This window comes from Hyperoodon ampullatus, assembly GCF_949752795.1.
Source record: "Hyperoodon ampullatus genome assembly, chromosome: X".
In the NCBI taxonomy this organism is placed as follows: domain Eukaryota; kingdom Metazoa; phylum Chordata; class Mammalia; order Artiodactyla; family Ziphiidae; genus Hyperoodon; species Hyperoodon ampullatus.
The window spans coordinates 69,424,768-69,449,569 of record NC_136913.1 but is presented as its reverse complement, the minus strand read 5'-3'; the positions used below and the strand labels follow the sequence as shown (position 1 = coordinate 69,449,569).

The 24,802-nt window shown below is 37.1% G+C and overlaps 1 protein-coding gene across 1 annotated transcript; it reads right to left on the bottom strand.

The window, feature by feature from the left end:
* Positions 1-712: 712 nt before the first annotated feature.
* On the bottom strand, positions 713-16,519 carry LOC307069729 (uncharacterized protein; the record flags this gene model as incomplete). Its single annotated transcript, XM_079728063.1, has 3 exons — positions 713-1,312; positions 14,523-14,636; positions 16,301-16,519. The coding sequence occupies 3 exons, from the start codon at positions 16,517-16,519 to the stop codon at positions 713-715; spliced, it is 933 nt and encodes a 310-aa protein (XP_079584189.1).
* Between the last annotated feature and the right edge of the window lie 8,283 nt (positions 16,520-24,802).

Here is a 24,802-nt window from a genome sequence, read left to right as displayed (position 1 = left end):
TTATTCCAACTGTTACTTATAAACTAGTGGGTTTTGTATTGTACCTGATTCATGACTAAAGTTTCAAAATTAAAACTGTAAACTCTTTTGTTGTGTCTGTCTATATGTTTATATGTGGGCATTTTATTTTATTTTTTTTATTTTTTACCATCCAAAAGGTATAAATTTATTAATAGATTCCTTGAACTTTTCACTTAGGACAAGAAGTCAGAACAACTTTCTGAACATAAACATAAAAATAGAGCACATTTATTAACAGTAGGAAAACTCTAAGCTTATAGAGGTATTAAATCTTACATAATAACATGCAGCCAAAAGCATTAGAAATTCACTGCCAGACAGATATTATGATGCATTATCCTGAAAATATGTCTGATACATAGCACTAACATATAACAAAGTATGGCATTTATTTCACAAGGAGAAAAGATAGGTTTCATCACAAAAAGATTTACTAGGTTTCAGCTTTGATTAATTTTAGAGATATATTTTAAAGATAAAAAAACAAGATTCACCTCTAAAATAAAAAAGTCTTTATATATATAATCCATTATTAATACTCTTTATGCTCTTACAATGTAAAACATTTAGAAACTTTTGAACTCTAAAAATTTTGATCAGTTAACCTATTTGGTCTTAACACATTCTAAATTCCCTTCTGAGAATCACATTAATGTTTTTAGTCCATCAGTCTAACATGGATGGAACAGTTCTATGTCTTTTTCTTCTTCTTTGGTGGTTCATCTTCAGAACTACTATTTGTGCTGCTGCTGCTGCTGCTACTGGAAGAGCTGGAATCTGAGTCTGAATTGGAGGAGGAGGAAGAGCTTGTGGAAGAGGCTGAAGATGATGAACTGGAGGAGCTTTCATCAGAGTCACTGTCCTCTGAGGTGGATGAGGTAGAGGTCTCTTCACTCTCTGATGAAGAATCACTGGCTGAACTGTCACTGCTATTGCTACTGGAACTGGTTACACTCTTAGACCTTTTTTTCTTGATCTTTCTTTCTACATTAGTTTCTCCAATGCTTTGCTGTAATAATAATCTGTTTTCTTTTTCTTTTAAAGCTTTCTTTTGTTCTGCTGTTCTTGAAGGCCTATATAGGTACTTTCTTTTTCCTGTGCATTCATAAGTCCAATGCCCAAATTCCAAGCATTTCTGACATCTTACATGTTGTTTATTTGCTTCATGCCCCGGCCCGAGCCCCTCACGGGCAGGCGACGTGTGAGAAAAACGGCCAACCTCCGCCAGGCCATGCTGAGGATCCCACACTGACCCCGCATACCGGCGCCCACTCACTAGCCAGCTGATGCGCTTCTCATATATGTGGGCATTTTAGATATAGTGTTTTTCTACCTCTAGATAATATTGACAAAATTAATTTGTAAAAGAGCTCTACTTAATGGGCTTAAACAAGCACATATATATATATATATATATATATATATATATATATATATATATATATTTTAAATATAATAAAAACTAACAACAAAGTTTTTCAAAGTTACATGATCTAGGATAATCTTTAGTAAATAAAAGCTAAATTTAAGATTGTTGGTTTAATTTATACAGGTATGTCTTCAGAGTTAGCATTAAATATAATGTAATGCAAAACCAGTTCTAAGAGTGAAGTTTATAGCAATACAATCTCACCTCAAGAAACAAAAAAAAAAATCTCAAATAAAAAATCTAACCTTACACCTAAGGCAACTAGAGAAACAAGAACAAAGAAAACTCAAAGTCAGTAGAAGGAAAGAAATCATAAAGATCAGAGCAGAAATAAATGAAATAAAAATGAAGAAAACAATAGCAAAGATCAGTAAAACTAAAAGTTGGTTCTTTGAGAAGATAAACAAAATTGATAAACATTTAACCAGACTCATCAAGAAAAAAAGGGAATGACAGAAATCAATAAAATTAGAAATGAAAAAGGAGAAATCATAACTGACACCACAGAAATATAAAGGATTATAAGAGACTACTAGAAACAACTATATACCAATGAAATAGACAACCACGAAGAAATGGACAAATTCTTGGAAAGGTACAATTTTCCAAGACTTATCCAGGAAGAATTACATAAAATAAACAGAACTCTCACAAGCAATGAAATTGAAACTGTAATTTAAAAACTTCCAACAAACAAAAGTACAGGACCAGACAGCTTGACAGGCCAATTCTATCAAACATCTAGAGAAGAGCTAATGACAATCTTTCTCAAACTCTTCCAAAAAAAATGCAGAGAGGGGAACACTCCCAAATTCGTTCTACAAGGCCACCATCATCCTGATACCAAAACCAAACATATCCAAAAAAAAAAAAAAGAAAAGAAAAAGAAAAAGGAAAGAAAATTAAAGACCAATATCACTGATAAAGATAGATGCAAATATCCTGAAAAAAATACTAGCAAACCAAATCCAACAACACATTAAAAGGATCATACACCATGAACAAGTGGGGTTTATCCCAGGGATGAAAGGAGTCTTTAATATATGCAAATCAATCAATGTGATACACCATATTAACAAATATTAAGGGGCTTCCCTGGTGGTGCAGTGGTTCAGAATCTGCCTGCCAATTCAGGGAACATGGGTTTGAGCCCTGGTCTGGGAGGATCCCTCATGCCATGGAACAACTAAGCCCGTGAGCCACAACTACTGAGCCTGTGTGTCTGGAGCCTGTGCTCCACAATGAGAGGCCGTGATAGTGAGAGGCCCTTGCACCACGTTGAAGATTGGCCCCCACTTCCCACAACTAGAGAAAGCCCTCACACAGAAAGAAAGACCCAACACAGCAAAAATAAATAAATTAATTAATAATCTCCTACCCCCAACAGCTTCTTTAGAAACAAAAATCAAAAAACAAATATTAAGGAATAAAAACCACATGATCATCTCAATAGATGGAGAAAAAGCTTTTGATAAAATTTAATGCTGATTTATGATAAAAACTCTCCAGAAAATGGGCATAGAAGGAACCTACCTAAACATAATAAAGGCCATATGTGACTAACTCTCAACAAACATCATTCTCAATGGTTAAAATCTGTAAGCATTTCCTTTAAGATCAGGAGCAAGACAAGGATGTCCATTCTCACTACTCCTCTTCAACATAGTTTTGAATGAGCTAGGCACAGCAATCAGAGAAGAAAAAGAAATAAGAGGAATAGAAACTGGAGAAGAAGAAATAAAACTGTCCCTGTTTGCAGGTGACATGATGTTATATATAGAAAATCCAAAAGATGTCACCAGAAAACTACTAGAATTAATCAATAATTTTGCTAAGCTTACAGGATACAAAATTAATAAACATAAATCTCTTGCATCCCTATACACTAAGAATGAAAGATCAGAAAGAGAAATTAAGGAAACACTCCCATTTACCATCACAACAAAAATGATAAAATACCTAGGCATAAACCTACCTAAGGAGGCAAAATGCTTGTAATCAGAAAACTATAAAACACTGATGAAAGAAATCAAAGATGACATAAACAGATGGAGAAATATACCATGTTCTTGGCTTGGAACAATCAACACTGTAAAAATGACAGTACTACCCAAAACAATCTACAGATTCCTTGCAGTACTTATTAAACTACCAATGGCATTTTTCACAAAATTAGAAAAAATATTTTACAATTTGTATGGAAATACAAAAAACACCAAATAGCCAAAGCAATCTTGAGAAAGAGAAATGGAGCTGGAGGAATCAGGCTCCTTGATGTCACACTATACTACAAAGCGACAGTAATAAAGAGAGTATGGTACTGGCACAAAGACAGAAATATAGATCAAAAGCCCAGAGATAAACCCACACACATAAGGTCACCTAATTTATGACAAAGGAAGCAACAACATACAGTGCAGAAAAGACTGCCTCTTCAATAAGTAGTGCTGGGGAAACTGGACAGCTACAAGTAAAAGAATGAAATTAGAACACTATCTAACCCAATAGACAAAAAATATACAAAATGGATTAAAAATCTAAATATGAGAGATTTGAGAAGATGGCAGAAGAGTAAGACGTGGAGATCACCTTCTTCCCCAAAGATACATCAGAAATGCATCTACATGTGGAACAACCCCCACAGAACACCTACTGAATGCTGGCAGAAGACCTCAGATCTCCCAAAAGGCAAGAAACTCCTCACATACCTGGGTAGGGCAAAAGAAAACAGAAAAAAAACAGAGACAAAAGAATAGGGATGGGACCTGCACCAGTGGGAGGGAGCTGTGAAGGAGGAAAGGTTTCCATACAGTAGAAGCCCCTTCGTGGGCAGAGACTGCAGGTCGCAAGGGTGGGGGAAGCTTCAGAGCCACGGAGGAGAGTGCTGCAACAGGGGTGCAGAGGGCAAAGTGGAGAGATTCCCGCACATAGGATCGGTGCTGCACAGCACTCACCAACCCTAGAGGCCTGTCTGCTCAACCACCGGGATGGGCAGGGGCTGGGATCTCAGGCTCTGGCTTCGGTCGGATGCAGGGAGAGGACTGTGGTTGGAGGCGTGAACACAGCCTGAAGGGGTTAGTGCACCATGGCTAGCCAGGAGGGAGTCCTGGGAAAAGTCTGGAGCTGCTGAAGAGACATGAGACTTTTTCTTTGTTTCCTGGTGTGAGAGCATAGGGAAATAAGAGCACTGCTTTAAGGAGCTCCAGAGATGGGCATGAGCCATGGCTATCACTGCAGACTGCAGAGATGGGCATGAGAAGCTAAGGCTGCTGCTGCAGCCACCAATAAGCCTGTGTGCGAGCACAGGTCACTATACCCACCTCCCCCTCTTGGAAATCTGTGCAGACCACCACTTCCAGGGACCTGTGATACAGGGACAACTTCCCCAGGAGAACACACGACCTACCTCAGGTTGGTGCAACATCAGGTTGGCCTCTGCTGCCACAGGTCCGCCCCACAACCGTACCCCTTCTTCCCCCCGGCCTGAGTGAGCCAGAGCCCCTGAATCAGCTGCTCCTTTAACCCTGTCCTGTCTGAACAAAGAACAGTTGCCCTCAGGCGAACTACATGCAGAGGTGGGGCCAAATCCAAAGATGAAACCCTGGAGCTTTGTGAACAAAGAAGAGAAAGGGTAATTTCTCCCAGCAGCCTCAGAAGCAGTGGATTAAAGCTCCACAATCAACTTGATATACCCTGCACCTGTGGAATACCTGAATAGACAACGAATCATCCCAAATTGAGGAAGTGGACTTGGGAGCAATGATATATCTCTGTTTTTCCCTTTTTCTCTTTTTGTGAGTGTGCATGTGTATGCATCTGTGATTGATTTTGTCTGTATATCTTTGCTTTCACCATTTGTCTGAAGGTTCTGTCTGTCCGCCTTTTTTTTTTTTTACTTTTTAAAATTTTTATCTTAATAATTATTATTTATTTTTTAAATAACTTTATTTTATTTTATCATCTTTCTTTCTTTCTTACTATTTTTTCTCCCTTTTATTCTGAGCCGTTTGGAGGACAGGCTCTTGGTGCTCCAGGCAGGCGTTAGGTCTGTACCACTGAGGTGGGAGAGTCACCTTCAGGACACTGGTCCACAAGAGACCTCCCAGCTACATGTAAGATCAAACAGCGAGAATCTCCCAGAGATCTCCATCACAACACCAAGACCCAGCTTCACTCAATGACCAGCAAGTAACATTGCCAGACATCCTATGCCAAACAACCAGCAATACAGGAACACTGCCCCATCCATTAGCAGAGAGGCTGCCTAAAATCATAATAAGGCCACAGACACCACGAAAAACACCACCAGACGTGTACCTTCCCACAAGAAAGATAAGATCCAGGCGCATACACCAGAAAACAGGCACTAGGCCAATTCATCAGGAAACTTACACCACCAACTGAACCAACTTTAGCCACTGGGGACAGATATCAAAAACAACGGGAACAACAAACTTGCAGCCTGTGAAAAGGAGACCCCAAACACAGAATGATAAGCAAAATAAAAAGACAGAAAAACACACCGCAAATGAAGAAGCAAGGTAAAAATACAGCAGACCTAACAAATGAAGAGGAAATAGGCAGTCTACCTGAAAAAGAATTCAGATTAATGATAGTAAAGATGATCCAAAATCTTGGAAATAGAATAGAGAAAATGCAAGAAACTTTTAACAAGGACCTTGAAGAACTAAAGAGGAAACAATCAATGATGAACAACACAAAAATGAAATTAAAAATACTCTAGAAGGGATCAATAGCAGAATAATTAAGGCAGAAGAATGGATAAGTGACGTGGAAGATAAAATAGTGGAAATACATACTGCAGGGCAGAATAAAGAAAAAAAAAATGAAAAGAACTGAGGACAGTCTCAGAGACCTCTGGGACAGCATTAAATGCACCAACATTCAAATTATAGGGGACCCAGAAGAAGAGGGGAAAAAGAAAGGGACTGAGAAAATATTTGAAGAGATTTTAGTTGAAAATTTCCCTAATATGGGAAAGGAAATAGTTAATCAAGTCAGGAAAGCACACAGAGTTCCATACAGGATAAATCCAAGGAGAAACATGCCAAGAAACATATTAATCATACTGTCAAAAATTAAATACAAAGAAAACATATTAAAAGCAGCAAGGGAAGAACAACAAATAACACACAAGGGAATCCCCATAAGGTTAACAGCTGATCTTTCAGCAGAAACTCTGCAAGCCAGAAGGGACTGGCAGGACATGTTTAAAGTGATGAAGGAGAGAAACCTACAACAAGATTACTCTACCCAGGAAGGATATCATTCAGATTTGAAGGAGAAATTAAAACATTTACAGAAAAGCAAAATCTGAGAGAGTACAGCACCACCAAACCAACTTTACAGCAAATGCTAAAGGAAATTCTCTAGGCAAGAAACACAAGAGAAGGCAAAGACCTACAATAAAGAACTCAAAACAATTAAGAAAATAGGAATAGGAACATACATATTGATAATTACCTTAAATGTAAATAGATTCAATGCTCCCACCTAAAGACACATACTGGGTGAATGGATACAAAAAGCAGACCCATATAAATGATGTCTACAAGAGACCCACTTCAGACCTAGGGACACCTACAGACTGAAAGTAAGGGAATGGAAAAAGATATTCCATGCAAATGGAAAGCAAAAGAAAATTGGAGTAGCAATTCTCATATCAGACAAAATAGACTTTAAAATAAAGACTGTTACAAGAGTCAAAGAAGGACACTACATAATGATCAAGGGATCGATATAAGAAGAAGATATAACAACTGTAAATATATATGCACCCAACATAGGAGCACCTCTATACATAAGACAAATACTAACAGCCATAAAAGGGGAAATCAACAGTAACACAATCATAGTAGAGGACTTTAACACCCCACTTTCACCAATAGACAGATCATTCAAAATGAAAATAAATAAGGAAACACAAGCTTTATATAGTACATTAAATAAGATGGACTTAATTGATATTTATAGGACATTCCATACAAAAACAACAGAATACAAATTTTTATCAAGTGCTCATGGAACATTCTCCAGGATAGATCATATCTTGGGTCATAAATCTAGCCTTGGTATATTTAAGAAAATTTAAATTGTATCAAGTAACTTTTGCAACCACAATGCTATGAGACTAGATATCAATTACAGGAAAAGATCTGTAAAAAAAAAAAACAAACACATGGAGGCTAAACAATACACCACTTAATAACAAAATGATCACTGAAGAAATCAAAGGCAAAATAAAAAAATATATACCTAGAAACCAATGACACTGGAGACATGATGACCCAAAACCTATGGGATGCAGCAAAAGCAGTTCTAAGAGGGAAGTTTATAACAATACAATCCTACTTTAAGAAACAGGAAACATCTCAAATAAAGAACCTAACCTTGCACCTAAAGCAATCAGATAAAGAAGAACAAAAAATTCCTAAAGTTAGCAGAAGGAAAGAAATAATAAAGGTCAGATCAGAAATAAATGAAAAAGAAATGAAGGAAACAATAGCAAGGATCAATAAAACCAAAAGCTGGTTCTTTGAGAATATACACAAAATTGATAAACTATTAGCCAGACTCATCAAGAAAATAAGAGAGAAGACTCAAATCAATAAAATTAGAAATGAAAAAGGAGAAGTAACAACTGACACTGCAGAAATACAAAGGATCATGTGAGATTACTACAAGCAACTGTAGGCCAAAAAAATGGACAACCTGGAAGAAATGGACAAATTCTTAGTATTACACAATGTGCTGAGACTGAAACCGGATGAAATAGAAAATATGAACAGACCAAACACGAGCACTGTAATTGAGACTGTTATTAAAAATCTTCCAACAAATAAAAGCCCAGGACCAGATGGCTTCACAGGCGAATTCTATCAAACATTTAGAGAAGAGCTAACACCTATCCTTCTCAAACTCTTCCAAAATATAGCAGAGGGAGGAACACGTCCAAACTCATTCTATGAGGCCACCATCACCCTGATACCAAAACCAGGCAAAGATGTCACAAAGAAAGAAAATTATAGGCCAATATCTCTGATGAACCTAGATGCAAATATCCTCAGCAAAATACTAGCCAACAGAATCCAACAGCACACTGAAAGGATCATACACCGTGATCAAGTGGGGTTTATTCCAGGAATACAAGGATTCTTCAATATACACAAATCAATCAACGTGATACACCATATTAACAAACTGAAGGAGAAAAAACATATGATCATCTCAATAGATGCAGAGAAAGCTTTTGACAAAATTCAACACCCATTTATGATAAAAACCCTGCAGAATGTAGGCCTAGAGGGAACTTTCCTCAACATAATAAAGGCCATATATGACAAACCCACAACCATCATCACCCTCAATGGTGAAAAACTGAAAGCATTTCCACTAAGATCAGGAATAAGAAAAGGTTGCTCACTCTCACCAGTCTTATTCAATATAATTTTGGAACTTTTAGCCACAACAATCAGAGAAGAAAAAGAAATAAAAAGAATCCAAATTGGAAAAGAAGAAGGATAGATGTCACTGTTTTCAGATGACATAATACTATACATAGAGAATCATAAATATGTTACCATAAAATTACTAGAGCTAATCAATGAATTTGGTAAAGTAGTAGGATACAAAATTAATGCACAGAAATCTCTGGCATTCTTATGTACTAATGATGAAAAATTTGAAAGTGAAATTAAGAAAACACTCCCATTTACCATTGCAACAAAAAGAATAAAATATCTAGGAATAAACCTACCTGAGGAGACAAAAGACGTGTATGCAGAAAATTATAAGACACTGATGAAAGAAATTAAAAATGATAAACATAGATTGAGAGATATACCATATTTTTGGATTGGAAGAATGAACATTGTAAAAATGACTCTACTACCCAAAGCAGTCTACATATTCACTGCAATCCTTATCAAATTACCACAGGTATTTTTCACAGAACTAGAACAAAATATTTCACAAACTGTATGGAAAAACAAAAGACCCCGAATAGCCATAGCAATCTTGAGAATGAAAAATGGAGCTGTAGGAATCAGGATCCCTGTCTTCAGACTATACTACAAAGGTACAGTAATCAAGACAGTATGGTACTGGCACAAAAACAGAAATATAGATCAATGGAACAGGATAGAAATCCCGGAGATAAACCCGCACATATATGGTCACCTGATTTTTTATTATTAATATTATTATTTTATTTTTATTTATTTATTTTTTTTTGCGGTACGTGGGTCTCTCACTGTTGTGGCCTCTCCCGTTATGGAGCACAGGCTCCAGACATGCAGGCTCAGCAGCCATGGCTCACGGTCCTAGCCGCTCTGTGGCATGTGGGATATTCCCAGACTAGGGCATGAACCCGTGTCCCCTGCATCGGCAGGCGGACTTTCAACCACTGTGCCACCAGGGGAACCCCGCCCTATTTTTGATAAAGGAGGCAGGAATATACAGTGGAGAAAAGACAGCCTCTTCAATAAGTGTTCCTGGGAAAACTGGACAGGTACATGTAAAAGTATGAAATTAGATCACTCCCTAACACCATACACAAAAATAAGCTCAAAATGGATTAAAGATCTAAATGTAAGGCCAGAAACTATCAAACTCTTAGAGGAAAACATAGGCAGAATATTCTATGACATAAATCACAGCAAGATCCTTTTTGACCCACCTGCTAGAGAAATGGAAATAAAAGCAAATATAAACAAATGGGACCTAATGAAACTTCAAAGCTTTTGCACAGCAAAGTAAACCATAAACAAGACCAAAAGACCACCCTCAGAATGGGAGAATATATTTGCAAATGAAGCAACTGATAAACTATTAATATCCAAAATTTACAAGCAACTCATGCAGCTCACTAAAAAAAAAAAAAAAAAAAAAAAAAAAAAAAAAAAAAAAAACCCAATCTAAAAATGGGCAGAGGACCTAAATAGACATTTCTCCAAAGAAGATATACAGACTGCCAACAAACACATGAAAGAATGCTGAACGCTATTAACCATTAGAGAACTGCAAATCAAAACTACAATGAGATACCATCTCACACCCATCAGAATGGCCATCACCAAAAATCTAGAAAAAAATAAATGCTTGAATGGGTGTGGAGAAAAGGGAACTCTCTTGCACTGTTGGTGGGAATGTAAATTGATACAGCCACAATGAAGAACAGTATGAAGGTTCCTTAAAAAACTACAAACTGAACTACCATACTACCCAGCAAACCCAATACTGGGCATATACCTGGAGAAACCATAATTCAAAAAGAGTCATGTACCAATATGTTCATTGCACCTCTATTTACAATAGCCAGGACATTGAAGCAAACTAAGTGTCCATCAACAGATGAATGGATAAAGAAGATGTGGCACATATATACAATGGAATATTACTCAGCCCTCAAAAGAAACAAAATTGAGTTTTTTGTAGTGAGGTGGATGTACCTCGATTTTGTCATACAGAGTGAAGTAAGCCAGAAATAGAAAAACAAATACTGTATGCTAACACATATATATGGAATCTAAGAAAAAAAATGTCATGAAGAACCTATTGGTAAGAGAGGAATAAAGACACAGACCTACTAGAGCATGGACTTGAGGTTATGGGGTGGGGGAAGGGGTACGCTGTGACAAAGTGAGAGAGTGGCATGGATATATATATACACTACCATACTTAAAATAGATAGCTAGTGGGAAGCAGCCGCATAGCACAGGGAGATCAGCTCGGTGCTTTGTGACCAACTAGAGGGGTGGGATAGGGAGGGTGGGAGGGAGGGAGACGCAAGAGGGAAGAGATATGGGAACATATGTATATGTATAACTGATTCACTTTGTTATAATGCAGGAACTGACACACCATTGTAAAGCAATTATACTCCAATAAAGATGTTTAGAAAAATAAATAAATAAATAAATAAATAGAAACTAAATATAAGACTGGACACTATAAACCTCTTAGAGGCAAATAGAAGGAAGACACTCTTTGATATACACCACAGCAAGATCATTTTTGACCCACCTTCTATAGTAATGAAAATAAAGACAGAAATGAACAAATGGGTCCTAATTGAACTTAAAATCTTTTGAACAACAAAGGAAACCATAAACAAGACCAAAAACAGCCCTCAGAATGGGAGAAAATATTTGCAAATGAAGCTGCAGGGAAAGGATTAATCTCCAAAATATACAAATAGCCCATGAAGGTCAATATTAAAAAAAATTCCATCCAATTAAAAAATGGGCCAAAGACCAAAATAGACATTTCACCAAAGAAAACATACAGATCGTCAAGAGGCACATGAAAAAATGCTCAACATCACTAATTATTATAGAAATGTAAGTCAAAATTACCATGAGGTATTACCTCACACCAGTCAGAATGGTCATCATCAAAAAATCTACAAACAGTAAATGCTGGAGAAAGTATGGAGAAAAGGGAGCCCTTTTGCACTGTTGGTGAGAATGTAAATTGATACAGTCACTATGGAGAACAGCATGGAGATTCCTTAAGAAACCAAAAATAGAGCTACCATATGACCCAGAAATCCCACTACTGGGTATATACACTGAGAAAACCTTAATTAAAAAAGACACATGTACTGCAGTGTTCATTGCCACTCTATTTGCAATAGCCAGGCCATGGAATAAACATAAATGTCCAATGACAGATGAATGAATAAAGAATATGTGGTACATATATACAATGGACTATTACTCGGCCATAAAAAGAAGTGAAATTGGGTCATATGTAGAAATGTGGATGGATCTAGAGTCTGTCATACTTTGTGAAGTGGACCAGAGAGACAAAAACAAATATCATAGATTAATGCATATTTGTGGAATCTAGGAAAATAGTGCAGATGTACCTATTTACAGGGCAAGAATAGAGACATAGACGTAGAGGATGGACATGTGAACACATGGGGTGAAGGGGAGGGTGGGATAAGTTGAGAGACTAGGTTTGGCATAAATAGACTACCATGTGTAAAATAGATAGCTAATGCGAACTTGCTGTATAGCACAATGAGCTCACCTCAGTGCTCTGTGATGACCTAGATGTGTGGGATGGGGGGGGAGAGATGTCTAAGAGAGAGGGGATATAAGTATCCATATAGCTGATTCACTTCATTGTAGAACAGAAACTTACACAAAACTTTAAAGCAATTATACTCCAATAAAATATAAAAAAATAAAAAATAATAATAATAAATAAAAATACTAATTAATTAATTAATTGATTTTTCAAAATACCAATAAATAACTTGTTCAACCTGGTTTTACTAATCAGGTGGGCTTATATTGTCTCTGTTGCAAAGTATTCAGAAAAACAAACAAATAAATTTAAGATAATGACTGTTTTAAGGTCTAATGACATTTTCATGAGTGATCTAAGAATTATTTTAAAGAACAATGAAATAAATATATTTCAGTAAGAGTTTTTTTAGATAAACTTTTTAACAATAATTGTTTTATGATATGTCTACATAGTGTCTTAAGTCCCTTTGGTAACTTACATCCTTAGAGTTTTGCTAAGTTCAATTAAATGATGGGAAATTGTTGAATGTCAAGATCATTTCAAAATAAGATGAAATAATGAAATATTAACTGTTAAACAGGTTTTAGTTTACCTACATTTTAAATTATTTATTTATTTATTTATTTATTTATTTATTTATTTATTTATTTATTTTTGGCTGTGTTGGGTCTTTATTTCTGTGCGAGGGCTTTCTCTAGTTGTGGCAAGCAGGGACCACTCCTCATAGCTGTGCGTGGGCCTCTCACTATCGTGGCCCCTCTTGTTGCAGAGCACAGGCTCCAGACGTGCAGGCTCAGTAGTTTTGGCTCACGGGCCTAGTTGCTCTGCGGCATGTGGGATCCTCACAGACCAGGGCTCGAACCCATGTCCCCTGCACTGGCAGGCAGACTCTCAACCACTGCTCCATCAGGGAAACCCAGTTTTCCTACTTTTGACCTCTTATTACAGAGAAACTAAGTATTCTGGGTCTATTAGTAAATATATTGTGTGCTTTATTAAAAGTTTATACTATGGAGTAGCATATATTTCTAGAAATTATTCAATGCATCTATAAGTATTCCAAAGCACAAAATGTTAAGACAGTTCACAATTGTTTCCTTCTTTAATTTTACTATAAATAAGATTTCAAAGGATTAAAAATTCTAATTAATATTTTTGATTAAAGCTACCAGATATAATAATAGAAATATGATATTTTTTGGGGTAAGAAAAGTTATTAGGCATGAAGTTGTTTTTGTTAAGAGAAAAATAAAGTGATTTTGTCTGAAAGCTGGTTATTTCTAAATGGGAAAGTAAACAACAGACAATCTAAAATGAGCATAAAAAGTTGTAAAAGTTTTGTAAAAAAGGAATCTTTTGAAATGAATTGTATGTGTGACCAGGACTGGATAAGATTGGAATAAGTTCAATTAGGTAAATGAGATTTATTATCAAAAGGAAACTAATGCAAAATTGGAATTTGGTTTTCTCTCTGTTAAAGAGACAACCTTTTTTCTCTATTGGTATGTTCTTGATAATAAGAGATTAAGAAGGTTTTTCTTTACCTTTAATTAAACTTCTTAGGAAAAAGCAAAAATTACATGACTTGTCAAAATATCGTTTATGTTCTATGTTGTCTTTATCAAGTTTTTGATTACTTAAGTAAACCTTAGTTCTCACAGTATTAAAAGAGCTAAGTTTTTTCTCAGAACTATATAACTTTCTATATTTGCTTATGAATTTTTTTTGGTTAAATGAATATCTAAGCATTGTTTCACAGTGATCTATTTTACTAAGTGTTTTAAAACCTTTTTGATGTTTTAGGAAAAAAAATCCCAAAATAAAATACTAAATAAAGTCTTTTAGACTTAGAGCTAACTGTGATATATGGCAGTGGTCCCCCACTTTTTTGACACCAGGGACTGGTTTCTTGGAAGACAATTTTTCAATGGACGTGGGAGGGGGAGGATGGTTCAGGCAGTGCTGTGAGCAAAAATGATCAATAAGGAGTGGCAGAAGAAGCCTCACTCACTTGCCCACCCCTCACTTCCTGCTGTGTGGACTGATTCCTAACAGGCCGCAGACTGTTACTGGTTTGCAGCCTGGGGTCTGGGGACCCCTGATATATGGGATATTTCAGATAGCCCTGAAATATAACAAAGATATGTTTTCTCTCCTTATAAAAAGAGATATATTAAACTACTTACACATACATGATACGTTAAGTTACATGGAAAGCATTAAATAAGATGTATCTTTAAGCCTTCTTTCCATTGTGTCTGTATAGGTATGTACTATAAATGCTCCAGAAATTGTGTGAAATTCCTGGAAGTCTTATATGTCCTGACAGAAAGTGGTATCTATCATCAAAACTGAGGTTTGGGCTTCCCTAGTGGTGCAGTGGTTGAGAGTCCGCCTGCCGATGCAGGGGACATGGGTTCATGCCCCGGTCCAGGAAGATCCCACATGCTGCAGAGTGGCTGGGCCCGTGAGCCATGGCTGCTGAGCCTGCGCATCTGGAGCCTGTCCTCCACATGGGAGAGGCCACAACAGTGTGAGGCCAGTGTACTGCAAAAAGAAACACAAACAAACAAAAAAACAAAACAAAACAAAAAGTGAGGCTCACTCTAAAAGGATTGAACCAGAGTATCAGAAAATGCAATAAGTGACTTTCATGCCAAGGCATAAGCAACAAAATAATCTGTAAAGATTGTGACACATGTGAATGAAGTCCATTTGACTTTTGCAAAAATTTGACCACTAATTGCCATACTTTTGCCATGCTGAAGTCTCTGTAAGATGGAAACAGTCTTCTGAATTAGAAAGTTTAAGATAGGAGTTTCCAAGATGTCGGAGTAGGAGGAGGGTGTGGAGTTCATTTTTCCCCACAAATGCATTAAGAATACATCTGCAAATGGAACTACTCTCACAGAGCACCTGCTGAAAACTAGCAGAAGACCTTGGACAGCTAAAAGGACAAGAAAGATTCCCAAATAACCAGGTAGGATGAAAGAAAAAATAAGGGAAGAGAAAGAGGAGTGGAAGCAGCATGGAAACTGCACCTTTGCCAGGGAGCTAAAGGCGAGGAGTTCTCTCAGCTAGGGAAATTCCCTCACTGATGGGAGACCAGCTGGAACAGAAGGGGAGCCTCAGGGGCTCAGAGGAGAGCCCAGCAACCAGTCTGTAGCAGGCAGGACAGAGTGAGACCTATACAGATGGTCCGTGCCACAGCCCTGTATGCCCCAGCCTGAAACAGGATTCTGCTGTTGCCACTGGGGCTGGGTGTTGGAAAGTGGGGTTTGGAGAGGAGATTTGGGGAGAGGACCACTGTTGGCTGTGAGGAGACAGCCTGAGGCCACAGGAATGAGGAGCTGCACAACCAGGAATGTTCATGGAGGAAGCATTCACAGAAGCAAAACACTGTTGTTGAGTCACTTGCAAAGGTTAGGGCCACCATTGCAGCCCCTCTTCTCATATGCATGCTTCAGCCTCCATGGGCACTAGGGAGGGTCCTTGCTGTAGCTGGCTGGTGCACCCCTGCCATAACCTCCTCCACCCTCCCTTCCCACCCTCGGTGACAGATCCACCCTAATTGCCACCTGACATGTTCATACATCAGGTGACACCATCCTGCCTGGGTGGCTTGCTGGCCTCGATTGCCTCCTCGGCTCCTTCCTGCCTTATGGGCTCATGTGGAGCAGACTCCAGTGGGAGGATCACAAGCAGAGGTGGGGCTGAAACAATAGCTGAGCCCCAAGGGCTGTGTGATTAAGAAAAAAGAGCTGAAATATCTCCTTGTGCATTGCAAACCATCAAGTTACACCTCCGCTGATGGCTTCCTAAATTAAGCATCTGTGAAAAATCCAAAAGGACAAGAAGTGCTCCAGCAGCTGGGATGGGTCTGGCTTTAGCAGCTGTGGGCTTTATGGGCATGTACACATGGGGGTTGGACCAAGCCAGAGGATGACCTGCCTCCATAGCTCCTACAGTGGGTCCAGGTGTAAGACTACTGAAGTCCTGGGACCTCATCTCAGTGAATCTGCACCAGTGGCCTGGTGAAAAGAATGCCTGGCAGTCACCAGGGTCAACTTCCAGCAATTCCCACAGTTAATGTGGGACTGAGAGAAGTGTCGAAAACAGTGTATTTTCTGAGCCCACACAATGGATGAAAGGGGACACAACAGAGCACATTTATAGGTGAACAACACCAGAGGAGGAATACTCAGTGGTTTCTCTCCCAGTGGGAGTGCTCCAATCCTGCCTAACTTGCACCACAGATCAGAAATACAGTTAAGAAACAAATCTGGGAGTCTGTACTCTAAAAACTAGGGAGCAGACACTGCCCATGACAAGGCAGTGACAACCACAGAGCAAAGGGAAAGTCTTGCTCAACATCCAGGGCAGGCTCTGGTCACCACAACACCAATCAAAACCCCAATCAAGGGGACATTGGCACAATCCTCAGGACCAACCTCACCTACCAGGAGACAGACGCCAGGAGTCACAGAAACTATGATCCTGCAGGCTGTGGAAAGGATACCTCAAACACAGTAATTCTGGAAATATGAAAAGACAAAGAAAGGTGTTGCAGATGAAGGAGCAAGATAAAAACCTACAAGAACATCTAAATGAAGAAGAGATAGACAACCTACCTGAAAAAGAATTCAGAATAATGATAGGAAAGATGATTAAAGATCTCGGAAAAAGAATGGAGGCACAGATCAAAAAGATACAAGAAATATTTAACAAAGACTTAGAAGAACTAAAGAACCAACAGAGATGAACAATAAAATAACTGAAATGAAAAATACACTAGAAGGAATCAATGACAGGATAACTGAGGCAGAAGAATGGATAAGTGACATGGAAGACAGAACAGTGGAAATCTCTGCTGCAGAACAAAATAAAATAAAAACAATGAAAACAAATGAGGACAGTCTCAGAGACTTCTGGGACAACATTAAAAGAAACAGCATTCGAATTATAGAGGTCCCAGAAGAAGAAAAAAGAGAGGGTCTGAGAAAATATTTGAAGAATGTATAGACAAAAACTTCTCTAACATGGGAAAGAAAATTGTGACCCAATTCCAGGAAGCACAGAGAGTCCCATACAGGATGAAGCCAAGGAGGAACATGCCAAGACACATATTAATCAAATGGACAAAAATTAAAGGTAAAGAAAAAAATATTAAAAACAACAAGGGAAAAGCAACAAATAACATACAATGGAATCCCCATAAAGTTATCACCTGATATTTCAGCATAAACTCTGCAGGTCAGAAGGGAGTGACAGGCTTCCCTGGTGGCTCAGGGGTTGGTAATCCACTTGCCAATGCAGGGGACATGGGTTCGATCCCAGGTCGAGGAAGGTCCTACATGCTGTGGAGCAACTAAGCCCATGCACCACAACTTCTAAAGGCCGTGTGCCACAACTACTGAAGGCCACGTGCCTAGAGTCCGTGCTCTGCAACAAGAGATGCCACCACAATGAGAAGCCCTTACACCACAAGGAAGACCCAACACAGCCAAAAAAATTAATAAATTAAATAAATAAATTTAAGAAAAGAAGAAGGAGGTGGCATGATATATTGAAAGTGATGAAAGGGAAAATCCTACAACCAAGAATACTCTAACCAGCAAGGCCTCATTCAGACTTGATGGAGAAATCAAAAGATTTACATACAAGCAAAAGCTAAGAGAATTCAGCATCACCAAACCAGCTTTACAACAAATGCTAAAGGAACTTCTCTAGGCAAGAAACACAAGAGAGGAGAACAAAGGGGGAAGGAAAGAAAAAAGACCTACAAAAACAAACCCAAAACAATTAAGAAAATGGCAATAGGAACATACATATCAATAATTACCATAAATGTAAATGGACTAAAGGCTCCAGCCAAAAGACATAGACTGACTGAATGGATACAAAAACAAGACACATATATATGCTGTCTACAAGAGACCCACTCAGACCTAGGGACACATACAGACAGAAAGTGAGAGGATAGAAAAAGATATTCCATGCAAATGGAAATCAAAAGAATGTTGGAGTAACAATACTCATATCAGATGAAATAGATATTAAAATAAAGACAGTTACAAGAGACAAGGAAGGACACTACATAATGATCAAGGGATCAATCAAATAAGATACAACAATTATAAATATATATGCACCCAACATAGGCATACCTCAATATATAAGGAAAATGCTAACAACCATAAAAGGGGAAATCAACAGTAACACAATAAGAGTGGACTTTAACACCTAATTTTCCTTAATGGATAGATCATCCAGACTGAAAATTAATAAGGAAATGTAAGTGTTAAATAACACATTAGACTAGATAGACTTAAATGATATCTACAGGACATTCCATCCAAAAGCAGCAGAATACACTCTCTCCTAGTATGCATGGAAAACTACTTGAGTCAAAAATCAACCCTCACTAAATTTTAGAAAATTGAAATGATATCATCTTTTCCAACCACAGTGTTATGAGTTTAGATATCAATTACAGGAAAATGCTATAACAAACACAAAAACGTGGAGGATATCAATATATTACTAAATAACCAATGGATCACTGAAGAAATAAAAGGGACATCAAAAAAATACCTAGAACAAATGCCAACAAAACACACTGTCCCAAAACCTATGGGATGCAGCAAAAGCAGTTCTATGTGGGAGGTTTAAAGCAATACAATCCCAACTTAAGAAACAAGAGAAATCTCAAATAAACAACATAACTTTACACCTAAAGCAACTAGAGAAAGAAGAACAAACAAAATCCGATAATAGTAGAGGAAAGAAGTCATAAAGCCCAGAGCAGATATAAATGAAATAGAAAGGAAGGAAACAATAGTAAAGATTAATGAAATCAAAAGCTAGTTATTTGAGAAGATAAATAAATTGATATAGCTTTAATCAGACTCATCAAGAAAAAAGGGAAGGGACTCAAATCAATAAAATTAGAAATGAACAGTTACAATGGACACCACAGAAATGCAAAGGATCATAAGAGAATACTACAAGCAACTATATGGCAATAAAATGCCTTCCAAGTCTGAACCAGGAAGAAATAGAAAATGTGAACAGACCAATCACAGAAAAGGAAACGGAAAGTGATTAAAAATCTTTCACCAGAAAAAAACTCCACAGGCAGATGGGTTCACAGGAAAACTCTATCAAACATTTAGAGAAGATTTAAGCCCTACACTTCTGAAATTCTTCCAAAAAATTACAGAGGAAGGAACACTCCCAATATCATCCTATGAGGTCACTATCACCCTGATAACAATACCAGAAGAAGATCTAACAAAAAAAGAAGGATATTACAGGACAATCTTATTGATGAACATCAACTCAAAAATACTAGCAAACCAAAGCCAACAACATATTAAAAATACCATACACCATGGTCAAGTGGGATTTATTCCAGGGATACAGGGATTCTTCAATATCCACAAATAAATCAGTGTGATACACCACATCAACAAATTGAAGAAAAAAATAAAAAAACATATGATCATCTCAATAGATATAGAACAAGCTTTTGAAAAAATTCAGCACCCATTTATGATAAAAACTCTCCAGAAAGTGGCAGAGAGGTAACCTACCTGAACATAATAAAGGATATATGCAACAAACTCACAGCAAACATTGTTCTCAATGTTGAAAAATTGAAAGCATTTCCTCTAAGATCAGGAACAAAAGGAGCATGTCCACTAATACTCAACATAGTTTTGGAAGTCTTTGCCATGGCAATCAGAGAAGGAAAAGAAATAAAAGGAACCCAAATTGGCAAAGAATAAGTAAAACTATCACTGTTTGCAAATGGCATGTTGTATACATAGAAAGTCCTAAAGATGCCACCAGAAAACAACTAGAACTAATCAATGACTTTGGTAAGGTTGCAGGATACAAAAGTAATACACAGAAATCACTTACATTCCTATACACTAAAAACAAAATATCAGAAAGCAAAATTAAGGAAATAATCCCACTTATCATTGCATCAGAAAGAATAAAATACCTAGGAATAAACCTATCTAAGGAGGGACAAGACCTGTGCTCTGAGAAATATAGATACTGATGAAAGAAATCAAAGATGACACAAATAGATGGAGAAATGTACCATGTTCTTGGATTGGAAGAATCAATACTGTGAAAATGACTATACAACCCAAAGCAATCTACAGATTCGATGCAACTCTTATCAAATAACTAATGGTATTTTTCATAAAATTAGGGGAAAAATTCTACAATTTGTGTGGAAACACAGAAGACCACAAATAGCCAAAGCAGTAATGAAAAAGAAAAACGGCCATCAGGTTCCCTGACTTCAGATTATATGACAAAACTACAGTGATCAAAACAGTATGGTACTGGCACTAAAACAGAAATATAGATCAATGGATAAGGATGGAATACCCAGAGATAAACCCACAAACCCATGGCCACCTAATCTATGACAAAGGACGCAAGAATATACAATGGAGAAAATATAGTTTCTTCAATAAGTGGTGCTAGGAAAATAGGACAGTTAAATGTAAAAGAATGAAATTAGAACACTACCTAACCTTATACACAAAAAAAACCCTCAAAATTGATTAAATACCTGAATGTAAGCCTGGATACTATAAAACACTTAGAGGAAAACATAGGCAGAACACTCTTTGATGTAAATTGCAACAAGATCTTTTTTGATACACCTCCAAAAATAATGAAAATACAAACAAAAATTAAGAAATGGGAACTAATTAAACAAAAGTTTTTTTTCACAGCAAGGGAAACCATAAGCAAAAAAGAAAAGACAACCCTCAGAATGGGAGAAAATATTTGAAAACAAAGCAACTGTCAAGGGATTAATTTCCAAAATATAAAATAGCTCATGCAGCTCAATGTCAAAAAAAAAAAAAACAATCAGTACAATGAAAAAATGTGTGGAAGATCTAAATAGACATTTCTCCAAAGAAAATATACAGATGGCTAAAAAGCACATGCAACGATGCTTAACATTACTAATTATCAGAGAAATGCAAATCAAAACTACAGTGAGGTATTACCTCACACGGGTCAGAATGGTCATCCTCAGGAAGTCTACTAATAACACATGCTGCAAAGGGAGTGTAGAAAAGGGAACCCTCGTACACTTTTTATGGGAATGTAAATTGGTACAGCCACTATGGAGAACAGTAAGGAGGTTCCTTACAAAACTAAAAATAGAGCTACCTTATGATCCAGCAATCCTATTCCTGGGCATATAGTCAGCAGAAACCATAATTCAAAAAGATACATGCACTCCAATGTTCACTGCAGCACTATTCACAATAACCAGGACAGGGAAGCAACCTAAATGTCCATCAACAGAGTAATGGATACAGAAGACGTGGTACATATAGACAATGGAATATTGCTCAGCCATAAAAAAGAATGAAATAATGCCATTTGGAGCAACGTGGATGGACTTAGAGATTGTCATACTTAGTGAATTATGTCAACAGAGAAAGACACATATCATATGATATCACTGCTATGCGGAATCTAAAAAAGGGTACAAATAAACTTATATACAAAACAGAAATTGAGTTGCAGATGTAGAAAACAAACTTATGGTTACCAGGGCATTGGGGTGTAGGGATAAATTGGAAGATTGGGATTGACATATACACACTACCATAAATAAAATAGTTAACTAATAAGGACCTAATGTATAGCACAGGGAACTCTATTCAATACTCTGTAATGACCTACATGGGAAAATAATCTAAAAAAGAGTGGATATATGTATATGTACAACTGATTCACTTTGCTGTAGACCTGAAACTAACATAACATTGTAAATCTACTGTACTCCAATAAATATTTAAACAAAAATAATTAGGATGTGTAAACAATAACTATAAATTAAACAAACAGTAGTGCCTACGGGAAAATCAAGACCATTCTTTGGTTCTTTCTGGCTTCCTGACAAATGCTATTTTTAATTATTTTGCATCCCTCCACCCACCATAGTGCATTTAAAATGACTCAAGTTGTAAATAGACATAATTTGAAGATTTCTATACAATTATGAAAACATTCTACCAGCAATATCCAACCTGTAAGGTTCATAACCCTGGAAAATAACTCTTTGGTCCCCAGAGGCCTCAGATCTTCTCTTACTGTACTAGTTAACACCTGCAACTAGACTTCATTCAACTGCCGCTTAGTGGGGGTTATCAAAATATTCTTGTTATTGTATGTATGTTGTCTAAATGGGTTGAAGCCTTCCGTTGCTGCAAGGCTCATGCCCTCACAGGGCCAAAAACTATTAGAAAACATGTTTCCTACTGGGGGTGTACTTCTACAATGTCCAGTAAACAAGGCACATGCTTCACTGGGAAAATAACATGAGCCTTAACAAAAACTTTGCAAACTTCTCGGAATTATCACTGTAACAGTGATATCACCATCGATCATCAGGCAATGTTGATGGAATCAATGGAAAAACTGAACTCAAACAGAACAATAATTTGTTACATGGAACTGAATAAACTGATGGATACAATTGAATTTTTATGACATTGTCAAAATATTATTTTTATCTTTTGTTTTCCACATACAAAGACTTTTTTTTCTAAGACTTACATAAGTTTACAGAAAGGTAAATTATACCTTTGTAATGTGAATTAAAACACACATTTTTTTCTCCCTACTTGATCCCTCCAAAATTTAGAGACTCTCAGTAAGTAATCTTATTTTCTTGGCAACATATTTAGTTGCATAAGTTCAATGAAATTCTGTTCTCCTTATAACAGGACACAATTAGAAGCATTGTTTATACTACCACAGTTTTGACTGGAATGTCATATTTGAGAGAAACATACATAAACAGATATGACCAGATAGCCTGAAGAAACTTAGTTTGACTTTATAGAACCATAAATGCCTCTCTGAAAAACAGGCTGGTACAATAACTTGCTCACAGGATTCCCAGAATCCTTACCAGGTGAGTAAGGAAGGCCACTTACTGTCAAACACAGGAACATCTGGATATTTTGGGGACCTTAAGAAGAGAGGAATCCACCCAAATCTATAGGTATCACAGTCAAAGTCTGATGGAAAATATTTGTCTTGGCTTCTTAGCCTCAAGAGGCCGTTGCAAATTCAATCTGTAAATTCCTTATAAACAGCTCCAGCAAAGCAGATTTCAAGAAGCCTATATGTGTTTGTTGGCAATCTGCATAGCTTCTTTGCAGAAATATCTATTTAAGTATTCTGCCCATTTTTTGGACTGAGTTGCTTGTTGTTTTGATATTGAGCTCCATAAGCTGCCTGTAAATTTTGGAGGTGGATGGACCTAGAGTTTGTCATACAGAGTGAAGTAAGTCAGAAAGAGAAAAAAAAAATGGTTCTGAGGAGACTGGGTTCAGGACAGGAATGGGGACGCAGACATGGAGAATGAACTTGAGGACATGGGGAGTGGGAAGGGTGAGCTGGGATGAAGTGAGAGAGGGACATGGACATATATATACTACCAAATGTAAAATAGATAGCTAGTGGGAAGCAGCTGCATAGCACAGGGAGATCAGCTTGGCACTTTGTGACCACCTAGAGGGGTGGGCTAGGGAAGGTTGGAAGGAAACGCAAGAGGGAAGAGATATGGGGATATATGCATATGCATAGCTGATTCACTTTGTTATAAAGCAGAAACTAACACACCATTGTAAAGCTATTATACTCTAATAAAGATGTTTAAAAAAAAGAAAAAAAAAGAAGACTATATGGTCGGTTGCTATTCTTGCTGGACTTATGTAAATAATCAGGCCACAATTATTGAATCTAAACTTATTTTGCAAACAAATTAGCCTTAATTTGGTTTTCTTTGGTTGAAATGAGGGTAATTTTGGAAGGAAAATTATGTCCCCCAAAAAACAATAATACACGCATTTAATTATTAAACTCTAGTGCTATTAACTTTCCTTGAGGTTTTCTTATTTACCTAAAAACTGAATTGGATCCTAAAGGTTTCTATAGTTTCCTCCAGTATCTTGCTAGAACTCTCTAAACTAACATTTTCCATTTTCTCTCACCATTTTGACCAGAATCATTGAGAACAAGACTTTCCTTTTCCTGAATCTCTGAAAACTGAAGTTAGATGACTTGATACGAACTTCAGAGGAATTGCAACAACAACTCATATTTAAACAATCCTCCTGCCTGTTGCTATATAGCCACTCATAAAGTTTATCTGAACACCTGATGACATCATCAGAGACATTTCAAAAGATACTTTTACTCTGATATTTAGAAATATTCTTGATTGATTGT